Raw genomic sequence first — 16035 nt, 5'->3', positions numbered from 1 at the left:
ACCACAGGAATGTCTAGAATTTGAATGGCCAATTTAAATATTTGGAAACACTGCTTCTGATGATATGTCTTGAGCACAAATGGAAGATATCATTACTGCTAGGAAGCCAAATATCAGATCTAAATTTATAAGCTTAGCAGGTACTATATCGTAACAGGCTTATTCCCAGTGGTCAACTGATATATTGGTCAATACACAGTGGTTATTGTTGAGAGAGAATACTGCAGGAGACATTTTTGTGATAAATGCACTATGGTAGTTGTTCCCATCCCAAGCTAAATACAAAAGTTCACTTTCTTATTGAACAAAACAAAATAAAGTCACAAATCGTGACAAGTGATATTCATCAATTATCGCACACATTTTTCCTTGCTGCCCCACCCCTCCCTGCTTGCCATTGCTACCCTGACATTGGTAACCACTTCACTATGGCATACTGCTAATAAGACAAAGGATCTGATTTAATTCAGGACAGCATATTGTCACTTTGCTATTGTAGTTTTATTATCAGGCTTCCTGTCTGTGAGGTGTTTGGGATTTTTTCCCCATGTTTCATGCTTTCCTCCAGATGCTCTGGTTTCCTCCCACAATCCAAAACTGTGTGAGTGTGTGATGCCTTGTGATGAAATGGTACCTTTTTACCTATATATATATATATATATATATATATATATATATTAATTAATATATATATATAATAATTAATTAATGAATATAGAATTAATAATAATAATAACAACAATAATAATAATATGCACTGTGGCGCAGCAGGTAGTGTCACAGTCACACAGCTCCAGGGACCAGGAGGTTGTGGGTTCAATTCGCGCTCTGGGTGACTGCCTGTGAGGAGTTTGGTGTGTTCTCCTCGTGTCCATGCGGGTTTCCTCCGGGTGACTGTCTGTGAGGAGTGTGGTGAGTTCTCCCTGTTTCTGCGTGGGTTTCCTCCAGGTGCTCCGGTTTCCTCCTACAGTCCAAAAACACATGTTGGTAGGTGGATTGGCGACTCAAAAGTGTCCATAGGTGTGAATGCGTGAGTGAATGAGTGAGTGTGTGCCACTCTGCGAAGGACTGGCGCCACCTCCAGGGTGTGCTGTTCGTTTAACAAATCCAAATGATCAAGGAGAATATCTGGAAACAAACATTGTTCTTCACACTCCCTCACAACACATCTACAAATTTTTAGGGAATTTTTTTTATGTTTTTGTATTAATTGTAATAATATATACATTTGTAGAAGCACCACACTAATTGAGAATATAAATAATTTTAAATAATAATAATAATCTTGCACAGTACTTCATGGGATATTAATATAATTGATTATATTTGATTCCAACAATCATCTCCTTCAGATCAATTCATTGTGTTGTATACTTTTTTACTCATATTTACTCAAAATCCTAAATGCTAAATCTTGAAGGGGCCCATGGAGGACAAGAGGAGATTGGTCATTTAACTGTGGGAAACAGGCAGATATAATTCAAGAAAGAACCCTAAGTAAGTTTTAGGACATAACTGAAACACCTACTGAGCTTCCGCAATTATCCACTGTGATTTTGCAGACTCAGCAGAATAGTGAATGCCATGTTGAAGCTCCACGGCTGTTCCCACTGAACATAGAAATGCAACAGCAATACCGTACGAACCTTATTGTCTCTGAGAGTTCCTGCTGACCGTGAGGCAGTCTGCTTATAATTTGAGATCCCCACTTTGTTTCATGAACCCCCTTCATCTAAACTGCTCTGACATGCAGAACAGTTCAGCAAGAGACAATAAACCTTTGGAAGCAATTTCTCAGCAAAGGTCACCCAGAACAATGTGTGGGATGTTTAACATTAGCACAGAGACTGCATCTGCGTCCAATCAAAACCTGACCATCTGCTCATCATAAAAATGCAAAAGCTGGATTAAAAGGACAGTCTTTGAGAGAAAAAAAAGAGGGCCACAATAAGATGCGCCACATGTAGGAGACCAAATACCAGGATAATGAGGACTTATCCGGTAATACTGGCCATGACTGGTCAAGGTAATAACAGGCACAAGCCAAATGTGGGTCATATGTATGTAATCATGTACATATTTCTTGATGTAGGCCCTGCTCTGTTGATTTGCCCAGACTGTGTGCTTGGTTGCTATGTTAAATTCACCTTTCTGATCCACCCAGGCCTTGGCACATGTCTGTGATGATGATACCCATCTGTGGGTTCACAGGGTCATTTGTAGGCGTATTTTCACAGACCATACAACACTACTTAGATAGACCCTGTCACTTCAGTACACCTTGTCACCTCATGGGACTAGCATCTGGATTGTACCCTGATAAGATTTAAACCCATGCATTTATCCTTGGTCGTCAATGTGTCTCCAGTTAAATCTGATTGATGTGTCGGATGAAATATGCAAATATGGCTGTCATGCAGCAATTGGTTGTTTATACATTCAGCCACTCACTGTGCTGTGATAAAAATGTTTGCTGCCATTTAATTCATAGTAGTGTCTGCCTATATTGGTATTAAACATTTTGTTTTGTTTGGTTTCTAACCACGGGTGTCCCCCATGATTGTCATCCCCACAGATACGGTCCTAAACGTGTCCTAAACGACCTGAATGCCCTTTACAAAGGCAGTATTCTGAGGGAGGAAGGTGCCAATTTGTGTCTAAAATGAATGCTTGTATAAATGTTGCCTCTTTTCTGCTACAATATTTTCAAAGTTGTAATTATTTTGGTGAGCACTGTAGGTGTACCAGTGTTGAAATATTTCTGATTTTAAAGGGAACATCTGCGATTGTGGGGAAAACACTGTTCTCTGGTTTGTTTACATTCAGAAGCTCTGCTGAAGTTTTATTTGTCTGTAAGTTTTTATTCACTGCTTGAATTACCACATAAACTCATTTATAACTCGAGCTGTTAGTTGTTTTGTTAGTATTTCAGGTCTGTGATTACTTTTGTGCAGTTAGTGCTCTCGGGAATAGAGTCAGTTCCATCCACAGCAAACATAAGTCAATATTACCCACCCATGGAGCAGGAATAGAGCAATATTCTTATCTCAGATAATGGTTTTGAACTTTAGGTGGTCTAAGTTAAAAATCCTCCAAAATTCCGGTTTTCTGCCATGAACAGGAAGAGAAAGCCTAGCATACCAGAAAAAGACATTTTGTTTTTAAAAACATTTACAGACACTTTTTTTTTACATTTATTTATTTGTTTATTTATTTATTTATAAAATCATGAATATCACATTTAAAGACTCTTTAGTCTCTAATGCGACATCAATTACAAATTTCAAAATATTGGCTTCTAAGGCACTGACATGTGAGGCAGCAGTTTGGTTAGAATTATTATTCTTTCTCCATATATTTAATTAATGTTTTAAATTCCAGTTTTAGAAACTCCCAAAAAAGAAAGGAAGCTTTACTAAGGGCAACGTGTGGGCAACTAAATACTGAGAAAGTAGTTTATGCTTCTTAGTAATATTCAGTTACTGCTGTTACTTGATGAAGTCACAGGTTTTAATCCAGCTAAGCATGGTTACATCACACATAACTAACACAGAGACCAAAGAGTAGAAACAAACCTGCATTGGCTTAAATGCACTGAAATCATACGGACACACTGGGACATAACTGGTTACCTTGCTTTAGGAAAACTACCTGCAACCTTTTCATGTAAAACAGTGGATAGACGAGAACAGTGATGTAACAGAAGTATCTACAGGATACTCTCTTTAGATTTCTTTTCTTTTCTTTTCTTGTAATATGGAGTTGAGCACAGGGCATGACTTGAGAGAAAGCAAAGCATTGTCGCCTCCTACTGGCAAAGAACAACAACACAGGCACAGCTAGAGCACCATCTGCAGATGAATAAAAAACCTGAATCAAACTATTACTTAAAAGTCTTTTATACCAACTATAAAATGACATTGTTATATATATATATATATATATATGCTAAAAATATACAATAAAAAATATATTTGCATCATACTAAAGACAAAAACGTGGGTTCAGTGGGTTTATGCCATGTCACTGGGGTCAAGTACATTTTGAAATGTTTTGGAATGTGTTTGACAGTGCTATAATGCAATCATCAGAAGAGGTTACGCTGCCCCTGAACTTTTAAAAAATATTTGTCCCTGGGAAGTTTTGATGAGCCTTTTTATTGGAAGCAGAGAAGTGCTGATTTATTCCATTTTCTTTAGTGCTTTTTGGCACTTGGGAGTCGGTTGTACTCAATTAAATGGGTGAAGAACTCCAAATTATGCAAATAAGCTGATGAACTGAGGTGTGATTGTGACTGTGAGCATCAGAAGAGATTTGCACCACAAAAACGATTAAATATATTATGTGAGAAATATTATCCTGGAGGCTTCTTTTTGTTGAGACTGTTAAAGCATCAGCTATATTTGGGGATGCTTTTAGTAGTAGTGCAGTACTATATAGAATTGAAGCTGCAATAGGGTACATTTATACAGTTCTTTATCATGGAACAAAAACAGGTTCCATAAACAACTATAGTTATAACAATAATAATATGCCTGGCCAAAAGTAGTGGTAAATTCTTATATTCTACAATCAATTTGCATTTTGCCAGTTCCAAAAATTACACAGGGGGACATTTTTAGACTAAAATTACAGACTGTAGTCCACCCGTTGCTCTGCATACTTTGTTAACCCTGTTTGTCAGTGGTAAAGGCCCCCATATTACCAACACAGAGCAGGCATGATATGGTGGATCATTCTCAGAGCTGCAGTGACAGACGTGGTAGCGGTGGTTTGATAGTGTGTGTTGCTCTGGTCCAAGTGGATCAGACACAGCAGTGCTACTAGAGTTTTTAAACACTGTGCTAACTCTTTGGCCTTTGTATTATATGCACTGATATTATTGGTTCACCCTGATGCAAAGTCACAGACAGTAGCTTATCTGTAGCTGCACAGTCTGTGTTAGTCATCTAGTCCTTCATCAGTGGACACAGGATGCTGCCCACAGGATGCTGTTGGATGGATATTTTTGTTTCATGCAGCTATGAAACTGATGTCTGGTGTTTAACAATTCTAGAAGCACTGCTGTCTCTGGTCCATTAGTAACAGCTCAACATATTGTCATTGTTGAAACAAAACCTTTACTCTCCAGAAACGTATGGAAAACCGTTCTTAACTTTATTGTAATGTATACTAGATCTATTTTTACTGGTATGACTGTCATGAAATTCTGACATGAAGCACACTACAGCCAACACTTTCAACTCAAATAAAAAGCGACAAATTTAGCAATATAATGTTTTGCTCAAAGTGATGATATACTCATAGGCAGAAGCAAATTAACTTGCTGAATTTGCCTCAGGCATAAATGAACACTGCAGAGTAATGAGTTTTGTTGTATTCACCCCTGAATAAATCCTTGGAGACTGCAGGGAAATGTAGAAGGAACCTGAAGTGGGGTCAACTTGACTCCAACGGTGGAAATTTGAGCTGGAGCTATAAATTAGATATGTCCTCTACAGCTATTCAGTAATTTTTTTTGAATAAGGGAGTAATCTTGCTTGGAATGTCATATCTGAAAGGAAGATGATACTGCTACGAAATTGGCTAAATATAGAGGCTACAGGGTCAGGGTGACCTCAGTTCAACATCAGAGAGTTGAATCAAGCTTTAAATGCTGAAGAACTCAGGTTTCTCTGCATTATTTTTTAATAAAGTAACCATGTTTGAAAAGATGCAGGTGGATGATCATATCAGCCCCCGTTTGGTGTCAGAATACAGAGCAAATTTATTCATCTTAATCACACAGAATATGATTTAAATATTTACACAGTTGGCATGATAGGAATATTAGGCTGTTCCGCTGTCTAATCCCTCTCTCCTGACAGAACAGGCACATATTTTAGCAGCAAAATCATGAGTCAATATTCCATGGCAGTTAGAGTTGTGTTGGAAAATATGAACAGCTGATCTGTTAAAAAACCCTCTCCAGTGAAAATCAAATTTTGAAACTTGCTTACATATATTTGTGGGGATTGTTTTATACCCTAGACCATATATCATGTGTAAAATAAGCAGAGTACCAAAAAATCTCGAAAAAATCTCGGGTTTCATAGGCCACAAACCTAAGGATGCAATCCTGTCAACTTCTAGGTTGGAACTTTCCATATATGTTCAAGCTGCAACTGAGCGAGGGAGGAGAGAGGTGGGGATTAACCAAAAACGGCTCCTCTATTATTACAACTTGACATTTACTAAAAATTTAGAAATAGAGCTACGGAACATTCCACATTAATCTGAATTAATCACTTTCATGATGTAAAGAACCCTTTAATCATGCTAAAGTTTCTTCAAATATTCAGGGTTCTTTATACACCCATTTCCTTTAATAAAGAACCCTTATAGAACCATCATTTTGAAGTGAGTACTGAAAGAAGGCGAAGGTGTAGAGTTACATCTAAACTGCTTTTAAAGTACAAAGGAATTTTGTTCTAGGAATTTACTAGCAAAAATGTGTGATTCTGTTGAACACACATTTTTTTTAAGGATTGAATTCATGGCTGGAATTGTGCTTATTGTTACTGTAAAGTTCAAACAAACACACAACAAAAATAAACTCAAACACAAACCAAAACAAACCCAAAATCCTTTTAATTAGCACAATAGGCTAATTTAAGGTGCTTCAACTACTGACACAGATGTTTAATTGTGCTCTCAGTGCTTGTATAAGCTGTATAGGAAAGTTTGAAATGAGTTTGGGTTATCTGGAGCAGCTGCACATGGTCACCATGGTCAAGAACTAAGGTCACCATGCTCAAAGCCAAATGTAGAGGAGAATAAAACCCTAAGCATTGGGTTGCGGTTCACTGGCGCTCCATTCAATACAAATATTCACCTAGCAATCAAATCCTCACAGAAGCTTTCCAAAATCTAGTCTAAAGTTTTCTTTGAATTGTAGGTGCTTGCTATTGCAGAAAATGGGGAAAATGACTTATTAATATTTTGATTTCATAAAACAATAGTCTAAAAAACACCCATATACGGTACCCCAGTTTTGACCTTTATTAGTCCTCTCTACAGAAAGAACTAAGCAGTCAAATCATTTTTGCAAAGCATTTTTTTTGTCTTATGATTCTTCGATAAAAGCCTGCAAATTGCTGTGACTGTGCTTCATTGGCCAGCGTTAAATATCTTCTTTCTGCCCTCCATTCCAGACATGGCTTCCACGTTCTTCCTCCAGTCTGTCACCTCCTCTTTCTGAAGACAGACAGACAGACAGACAGACCCACTTTCAGTGAGACTAAAAGAGACTGTGGGAGAGCAGTAATAATAGAGCGATAGACTGAGTATACAATTATCCCTAATGGCAGTGGATTGTTTGTGTGAATATGTCACAGATGGACAGCATGGAAACCAACTTTCAAGAGTTTACATTTTGAAATTCTCTGCTACAAAGCTGAACTACACTATAATCCATACAAATTATTGACTTGGACATACAGAACTGTGTATGCATTTTCTCAATATATTATTCTATTGTTTTAAAAATACAAACAAAACAAACAAACCCCAACCCCCACAACCCCCAACCCCCACAAAACTATAGACCACCTCTGGGGTGGTCTATAGTTTTGAATATACCAGAACCTTCTTTTAAATTGTGCTTAATTTGATCTTCTTAATAGTGTAATTACAGTCATATCTTGATAAAGAATTTATTCCCCAACAAATGGAATAATAAAAATGAGTAAAAATGTGCGTTAAAATGTTTTTTGTATGTGTAAGAAGATTAACAATGGTCTGCTTGCACTATTAAAAATCCAAACACCCATCAGAAAAAACCTGGTGAGGGGGAACACTCGTACTCTGTGGAACGAGAACAAACAATCTCTAGAGGAATCTATTAAGTTGTCAGAGGTGGTATATAAACTGTATTTGCCTGCCATTAGGAGCCAGTGCTCTACCAGCTGAACAGACTTGTTTCAAAATCAACTCACCAGAGGTGGTACACGAGTTTGCTCAGTTGGTAGAGTACTGGTTCAAAATACTGAGTAAATTTTGTTTTTACTGATGGTTGGTTTGTGTTAATGAATATTAGATTGCTTAAGTTCTGATGCTACCTGCTGACCTGACCCAAATGTAACTTAGGGACATAGTAGTTTTCTTAGTCAACACTTCATCTCTCAGTGACAGGTTGGTCATCATGACTTAAACTTGTTCAAATTTAGTTGCTATGAAAATTTGTGGCAGATAAGGGCAGGTCAAAGTGGTTTAGAACTATTATATAATGTGATATAGAGATTTTTAAAACTTTAACAATGTTCTTCCCACTTGCTGACTTATTCCTTAAAGAGAGCTGTCCATTAAATGGTTCATTATACAATCAAAAGATATTTTTTTTGCATTACTCCAAACTCCTTTTGGCACCTCTTTTTTTGAGAGTGCACTTATGAACAAAAACAACCCATTCTACAGTGGTGTTAATAAAGTAACTACAGGTTTGATAAGAGACTCCACAGGAGCCAATAAAGCTTCAGAAGCAAAGAGATGAAGCAGTGCTTTGCAGGCATTAGCGTCACCTTTTCTTCTTCCTTTTTGACAGTCTTGAGGTTGGCTTTGAAGTCAGCCTTCATGAGTTTGTTGTCCGTCAGAGCTCCTAACACATCGTCCGCCGACTTCTTCACTCTCTTTAATTTGGGTCTCTTCATTTTTCCTTTCAACTCATAGATTTTCTGTTGCAGTGACTGAATCTAAAGAAAAAAATGTGCTCAGCTTTAGACCATATGCTCCCGTATGCGTGAAACAAATCTAACAATTATGAGGCAATTATAGACTGTTATAGTTGGATGCAACATGACAAGATTCCTCAAGATTTATGCGACAGAAACACTATCAAATTTGTTGCATTTGTTTGAATTTACTTTGAGAGTCAGCACATTATGTTTAATGGGATATTCTGGGAGCTGCAGAAATGTGCATAAATAAAACTAGACACAAGTGTGTTCAGTTATTTTAAGGTGCACCCATATTGAACACATATATTCAGTTTTGTGCATATAGATTGTATAATTTACAAAGAAATGTATGCAATGACATGCAATGTTCTGAGAGCAGTTGCATATGCAGCTAAGGTTACAGTACACAATGGCAGGAATCAGTTAGACAGGTATTAGGCCCAATCAAGAAATCAATACCTCTGTCTCATTTCTGGCCACTTTTATTGAAAGGTCATAACGGGCCTCGTCCACTACGTCAATCTTGTGATGCAAATCTTTACAAAGTTCCTGCGACAGACATGTAAAACATTTGCGTTACATGTAAGCATATTATGTGCACTACACACTGATCAGCTAAAACGACAAAAACAAAAAACACTATTACAGACTGTAGTCCACATGCTGCGCTGCATACTTTGTTAACCCAGTAAGAGACAACACTGCCACCGCAGCGATAGGAATGATATATTATCCAAATTATACCTGGTCTGTGGTGGTCCTGTGCAGTTCATTGTCATGTGTTGCTCTGCATTTCCTGTTAGTCCCCCTTTACCTTGTTCTTCTGTGGTTCTGTGGGATTCCTGACTACTGAAGGACAGGGTGAAAGGGTGGCTAACAAGATATGCAGAGCAATACATGGACTACAGTCTATAACTATAACTAGAATGTGCACAACTAAGGTAGGTGGAGTTGAAAAAGGACAATGATTGTTTTAAAACAAGCATATTACATCTAAGCAAAGGCTTGCACTTCTCTGATATCCAGAATAATATAGAAACTCATACTGATAATGCAAGTTATAATGGAGGAATATACCATTCTGCAATTTTGTGTACACCATGTTATATAATAAAATGTGAAAATGGCACTGTGCTAAAAAGATGCTAACAAAAATGCTAATCAGCAATACCTGTAGCTCCTGTGTTGAGAGGCCTGAGAGCTTCAGAGGAGGAGCTCTCTCATTTAAAACGCTGTCTCGTTCTATTCTCTTCTGCTCTTTCTCTTTCTCCAGCAAGTTTTCTGCTTTCCTTAGAAGTTTGGTCTGTGAAAGCAATTGTGGATGACACTGCTAACTATAATATTTCATAGTGACGTAGCTTCTCTGGGATTTGGAAACAGGTTGGAATGGATGAACTGCCCCAGTAACAAAAAAAAAAAAACACAACTATAAAAATATTTTACAGATGAGCTAGGTTTAAATTAATTTTCTTAGCTAGTTTTAGTTTTTCAGTTAGTGCTAATTTTAGCTCATCTGCAGCTATTTGCTCAAATCCCTTAGTTTTTATCTGTTAACATGAAAGGTTTCAGTGTTTTGCTCGATGTAAACATGGTTTCCTGAAACTGTGATTGTCCTTGAAACAAACCTATGTTTATAGTTTTCATGTTTCTGTTCCCTAACCTAATATCTGCACTAAATGTCTTAGACAGTATTCATTTATTAGCTCAATACTCAATACAATACAATACTCAATACAAATGCTGGGTTTCCTGAGATGTACATTTCATATGGTAATGATATTGTATATAAACATATATGGAATAGTTGAAATACACAAAATGCACAAAAAAAAAAAATCATGATAATATATTGCCACATTGCCCACAACTATGTGACAGAAGCTAGACCACAGAGACTCTCACAGCACATCAATAACACTGTACCTTTAGGAAATGATACATGCGCTATAAAACTGATAAAAGGCCTAAATAGCCCAACTAATCAAAGCTATAAGTATTACAGAATGATAGGATAACGGATATATGTGGTGATCTGTCTGCTGAAGATATTGACTCAGTGTTCCTACCTACCTTCAGCATCAGCCTGCGTGTTGCAGAGTAATTGGACTTGGGCTTAGACCTGGATCTGGATTTTCTCTGTGAGAAAAGAGTCAAGTCATTCTCAGTCCAATCTGCAGTCACATTAGGACATGAACGCCGCCTAATCTGCAAACGCCACGAAGCATGCATTAACTGCCTGAGCTGATTAGTGCCACAATTTCCAGCATGAAGACTCAACACTGGTCTACGTGAAGCACAGCAAACCTACAGTGGAGACTTCTTTACAGCATGCTGCTCCACAGCCCCACACCAAATGCTCAAAGACAAGACCATTTACTGCTGGATTAGGCCCAGTGATTCAATTCAGCTCACTGGGTTCTCATGACATTCTTGCTAATTGCTCACTGTCAAATATGAGAGCCCACTAAATGTCAGCCAAATTCCAATCAATGGGTTTTGCATGCAAACAATTTATAGCATCATTACAGAGTGGAAAAGCTTCTTTGAAGGAGTATATTATACATTACTGCTTTAGGTCAATATAAAATGAATTTTTGTAGACAAAGTGTTATCCCTGCTCTAACAGTGTATAGAATAAAAAGAAATGCTCATAAGGCCCATATCCTATGCAGTTTATCTACTTTTATCTTCAGTGCCCACATGATATTTTGTGAAATTATTAACCAAAACTTTTGGATGATTATATGTGGGCTACCTGGAGTTGTGCATCTTTTAGGAAGCAGTCAAGGCTGAAACATTCCTTTAGGCTGAACTCAGTTATTGCATTCTGAATCCTCTGCTATAAGTAAATAGTTTGTATTTTATGTAATTTAATGAATTTTAAATGGGCTTAGTTTCCAAATATGACTAAGTCACCAAGAGAAGTAAAAATATGTCACCATAAAACACTAAGGGCAGAAATAAAGATTTATTTCTTTGCTGTTATATAGCCATTGGAGTTAGGAGGCTCGGTTATGACAGCAGTGTAAGACTTACCGGGCTGTTGACGGATGAGGTCACATGTAAAAATGGTGATGAACATAATGAACAAACATGTTATTGCACCATTCATCATGACTGGCTGTAAATCATATGTGTTGAGTGAATGTGGTGTTGATAGAGTCTGATGCCAGGTGAGATGACACTTACCCCTCAGACATGGTCACTCTGTGCTACGTGTCCTGAAAAAAGCCAGAGAATTTGAGGTCAGGTTTCAGCAGTGTACAAGGTGGTGCATTCATTTCATGCAACATCACCATGCCAGCCTTTTCTGCTATGGATTATCTGAAGACGCCATGGAAAGAGACATCATGCCGATGAAAGCACCACAATACATTAAACAAAGCTCTGCCTCATAAAGGATCAAAAGAAAACACATGCTAATACAGGTCCAATAAACGTGAGACAGGTGTGCTCTGCTGGACCCAGAGGACAGAAGGCATGTGTCCCTTTTAGACTAGGCCTCGCCATGACTCAGTCACAGACCTTTAAAAATAAAATTAGTAATGCTGCCTGGCCTGGACACATAGTTCTAAGAAAACCTTTAGGTGACCCATTCGTGCACTAGTGATAAATGCGTTCATTTTGTAACAATTGTTGAAGGGTTATACAATCTTTTTACTTTTTTACGGTAAACAAAAAAAAAATCTGAGATCAGACTTCATTTGTTTAGGCTGCAGAAAAAACAGCCATTGGGTTACTATGTAAATTACATTAGTTTTAATGGCGTTATGAAATAACTAAAGTTTGGGAGAAGGACCATGCCCAGACTCGTCCCCTTCACCATTATGCACCTTATAAAACTACTCTTCTTCCCTTGTGTTCTCATAATAAAATTCACATATAAACAGTTTGGCCAAGTAAGTAGGATATGTAAATTAATGTGTAGCTGAAATGGATCAGTCCATCACTGGCCACCACACACCAGCTTTCATAGACATTTTTACATAGCCAGTCAACCTACCAGCATGTGCTTTTGGATATCAACTGGAGGAAACCCAAACAGACACGGGGAGAACACACCACACTCCTCACAGACAGTGACCAAATGCATGGTTAGAACCCAGAACCCTCTAGAAACTGCATGGGCCTTATTGCTATGCTGAATTTTCTTTGCTGAAACACACCTTATAAATTCAGCATGAATGAGTGGGGTATAAGTGCTGTAAACTGAAAAGGTGGATAGGCAGATGTTGTTTTCCATGACTTTACAAAACAGATCAATTCAAATGGACTTAATTTGCATTGAATACATAATAATCTTATGTATCTATGTGTGTAAATGACCATTTGTTTGTTAAAAAAATATATACATTACAATAAATATATAATGTAATTCCATATACAAATATGGTAGGGAAAGGGGGAAGCCATGGCATAACATGCTTTGACCTTTGCTGTCTTCATGGGTGTTTTCTTGCTTTTCTATTTCCTTACTTTAGAGACCCTCTATGTGTCTATATATTTAAAATATGGGAAGAGAACTGGAAATATTGAAACAATTCAAGAATCACATTACTCAATGTAAAATAAAAACAAAACAAAACTGAAGATTCCTTCAACTACAGTAGAGTATATTATTTAAAGCTTCAGAGAATCCAGAGAATGCTCTCCAAGCAAGGAACAAGGCCTAAAACCAATATTTGCTGCCTGGATCTTTGGGCCCTCAGGTGGCACAGAATTAAAATCAGACAGTTCTATAGTGGGAATCACTGCATGGGACCAGAGACACATCCAAAACTTTTCATCAAAGGCATATATCACATTTGCAAAAGCGATTCCATAAGAAATCCATTGTGAGGTTCTTCAGTGCATCAAAAACAGTTTATCTGTGGCGATCCTTGAAAAGAAGAAGAGTGTGGCCTTCAGTTTTAAGAGTATAGATGAGCATTGACATCTCTTCTGTCTGCATCACACACACCCTGCTGTGTTCTCTTGGAATCCAAAAGATATGATCCATTACATTGAGTGGTGTAGAGGTCACAGTTTTGGCACTGTGGCCCAGACAGCAAGAACTGACCCCTTCTTCTCTTCAGAGCAGAGGGGACTTCTGTCTCACAGCAGGGGTTAATGGGGTCTTTGGCTGAAATGAGGCGAAGAAATACAAGAGGACAGAGAAATCGAGAGAAAAAGTGCCCATGCAACTCAGGGCGTCACAGTGTGAGGTCAATCGTGCAGTGGGAGTTAGTGAGATAGGCCACTGTCACATTGGGTTATATGAAAGAACTGGCGTCCAAGCTGCTGGAGTGTTTTGGTGAAAGGCTGGTAAAGTCAACGCCACCCAGTTCTCTCTGTGTGAAAATGGTCTATACGTTTTAAAATCCCATCCATAAATTTACCTCAGCTTTCTTCCTGAATTTCAGCTCATGACATAAATATTATTTGCTAATGCCAAACAAAAATGTGTGGAGATATTTTCAAAAGCAGCAGGTTCTATAAGCCACTCAATTTACTAAGTTTTAAGCAACTCACTGTGGATTTGCCAGCTGGATATCTAGTCACCCAAGTCTTATATAACAATTAGCTGTTTTTAATATATCCTATACTTATCACTGTCATTAGCTAGGCAGTTTACAGCTGAACACTAAAATTCCAAAGTAAACTAAAACCAAGGGGAACATTTCCACAGTAATAAAACATTTCCACACAATAAGTAAGAGCAAACTGAGGGTAAAAATCCAAAACTAGCCCAACATTTCATGAAGGCCATGTGCAAAGTACAGGTGCACCTGAAGTATAAGTCTTTTGTTCATTCATAAATGTAACCTATGTATCAGCATACCTGAAAACTCCTTTAAAATGTCCATTTAAGTTTATAGAGATGTGTCATGGTTTTAGAGAACACATTGCATTGAGTTTTTAAAATGCCGTTACCTATAGCAAGGGCAAACGTTTCAGTTAGCTAACCCTTCGCAAGGCTAGCTTTTTTATTTGTGTCATGTGTTAGCCTAGATTTTAAACGAGGTGTACCATTTAACAGGTTGTCCCCAGACATGTTTTCTTGTTATGAGGTCATATCAGCACACATGAGACTGGTCCCCAGTAATCTAATGAGTTTCACTGAATGCAGTACTGCAGGATTGAATTCTTTTCTGCAGTTTGACATCTAAGTCCCCTTTGGAGGGAAAAATAACTTGCATCAATATGTGTTCAGAGTCACATGAACACTTGTCTATCATGCCTTTTCACATATCTTTTTTAGTCCTCTTCTCTCATTCTCATTGCCTCTCTCTGTCTCTCTACCTCCTCTCTCTCCCTCCCTCACCCTTTCTCTCTTGCCAGGAAACACCAGTGAGTGAAGGCCAAGTGCTGCCCTGCTTTATGACACAGTTCAACAACAGCAATAAAACACCCAGTGCCTTTTATTGCAGGGAATCCACTTTGTAAATAAGCACGATACAGAATGTGCTTAGCATTAAACAACAGGGTCTTTCAAGATGGAGACAGAATGATGAACTGCCTTCACTGGAAATATCCTACCACTGTTGTCCTATTAAGTCCTTGTAATTTTGCAGCAAAAGAACCAATAGAATGTATTACCAATTGAAAAACTTGGAAAAAAAAATGGCATTACATTAACTGCTCATTAAAAATGACCAACATATTTGTCCAGGAATATCAGGTTCTGTTACAATAGCCACAGTATGTTTTCTGAGAAGAATTTCATTCCTTTCATGTCATTAAAAAAAGATCTTCCCTTAAAAATACCACAGTTCAGGTTTTACCTGACCTTTTGTCCTTAATACCATTACAGATTGGGTAACACATTCTAATGTGAAGTAAATTAAAAAGACCCTTTAATAATATATAAGGGGAAAAAATAATCCATCTACTCCAGACACACTCAAGAGAAGATTCCACACATAATCCACACCTCTAGATTAGCTAGATTAAAGAGGCATTGATATAGTGCTCTTACCTGTACAGATAAGTAGGAGACTGATCAGGCAAAGTATAGGGTAAAAGACAGTGTAGTGGATTTTTGATGACCGATTTATGGACTCTCCTCCTACTTGTGAATGGCTCACTAAAATAGCTCCCATGCTACGCCTCCTGCTGTGCAGTCCAGCACCTAGCTGACCTCCTTTGTCCTCAACCTGCTACACACACACACACACACACACACACACACACTACCCCAGGGGACAGTCACAAGTTATTTCCCCACACTAGTGCATGTCTGACAATCACACACGACTCTATATTCCATTTCGTTTGTATTACATGAGTTGTTTCCATTCACATGTATTAAACAAATAGCCAAATCTGTGCTAATATGGCT

The 16035-nt window shown here is 37.8% G+C and overlaps 1 protein-coding gene across 1 annotated transcript; it reads right to left on the bottom strand.

The window, feature by feature from the left end:
* Positions 1-6464: 6464 nt before the first annotated feature.
* tnni4a (troponin I4a) lies at positions 6465-15715 on the bottom strand. Its single transcript, XM_066668695.1, has 7 exons — positions 15673-15715; positions 11904-11935; positions 10785-10850; positions 9886-10017; positions 9174-9263; positions 8559-8729; positions 6465-7236 (listed from the first exon to the last, which is right to left on the bottom strand). Exons 3-7 carry the CDS (start codon positions 10791-10793, stop codon positions 7150-7152), a joined length of 489 nt encoding a protein of 162 aa, XP_066524792.1. The 5' UTR covers positions 10794-10850; positions 11904-11935; positions 15673-15715; the 3' UTR covers positions 6465-7149.
* Between the last annotated feature and the right edge of the window lie 320 nt (positions 15716-16035).

This window comes from Hoplias malabaricus, chromosome 4 (genome assembly GCF_029633855.1).
Source record: "Hoplias malabaricus isolate fHopMal1 chromosome 4, fHopMal1.hap1, whole genome shotgun sequence".
Taxonomy (NCBI): domain Eukaryota; kingdom Metazoa; phylum Chordata; class Actinopteri; order Characiformes; family Erythrinidae; genus Hoplias; species Hoplias malabaricus.
This window is presented reverse-complemented; position numbering and strand designations above follow the sequence as displayed.

Coding starts and splice junctions, on each gene's coding strand:
- tnni4a (XM_066668695.1), bottom strand. Junction 8,730..9,173: donor TGGCCAGAAATGAGACAGAG/GTATTGATTTCT, acceptor TTTTTTCTTTAG/ATTCAGTCACTGCAACAGAA. Junction 7,237..8,558: donor TCAAAAAGGAAGAAGAAAAG/GTGACGCTAATG, acceptor GTCTGTCTTCAG/AAAGAGGAGGTGACAGACTG.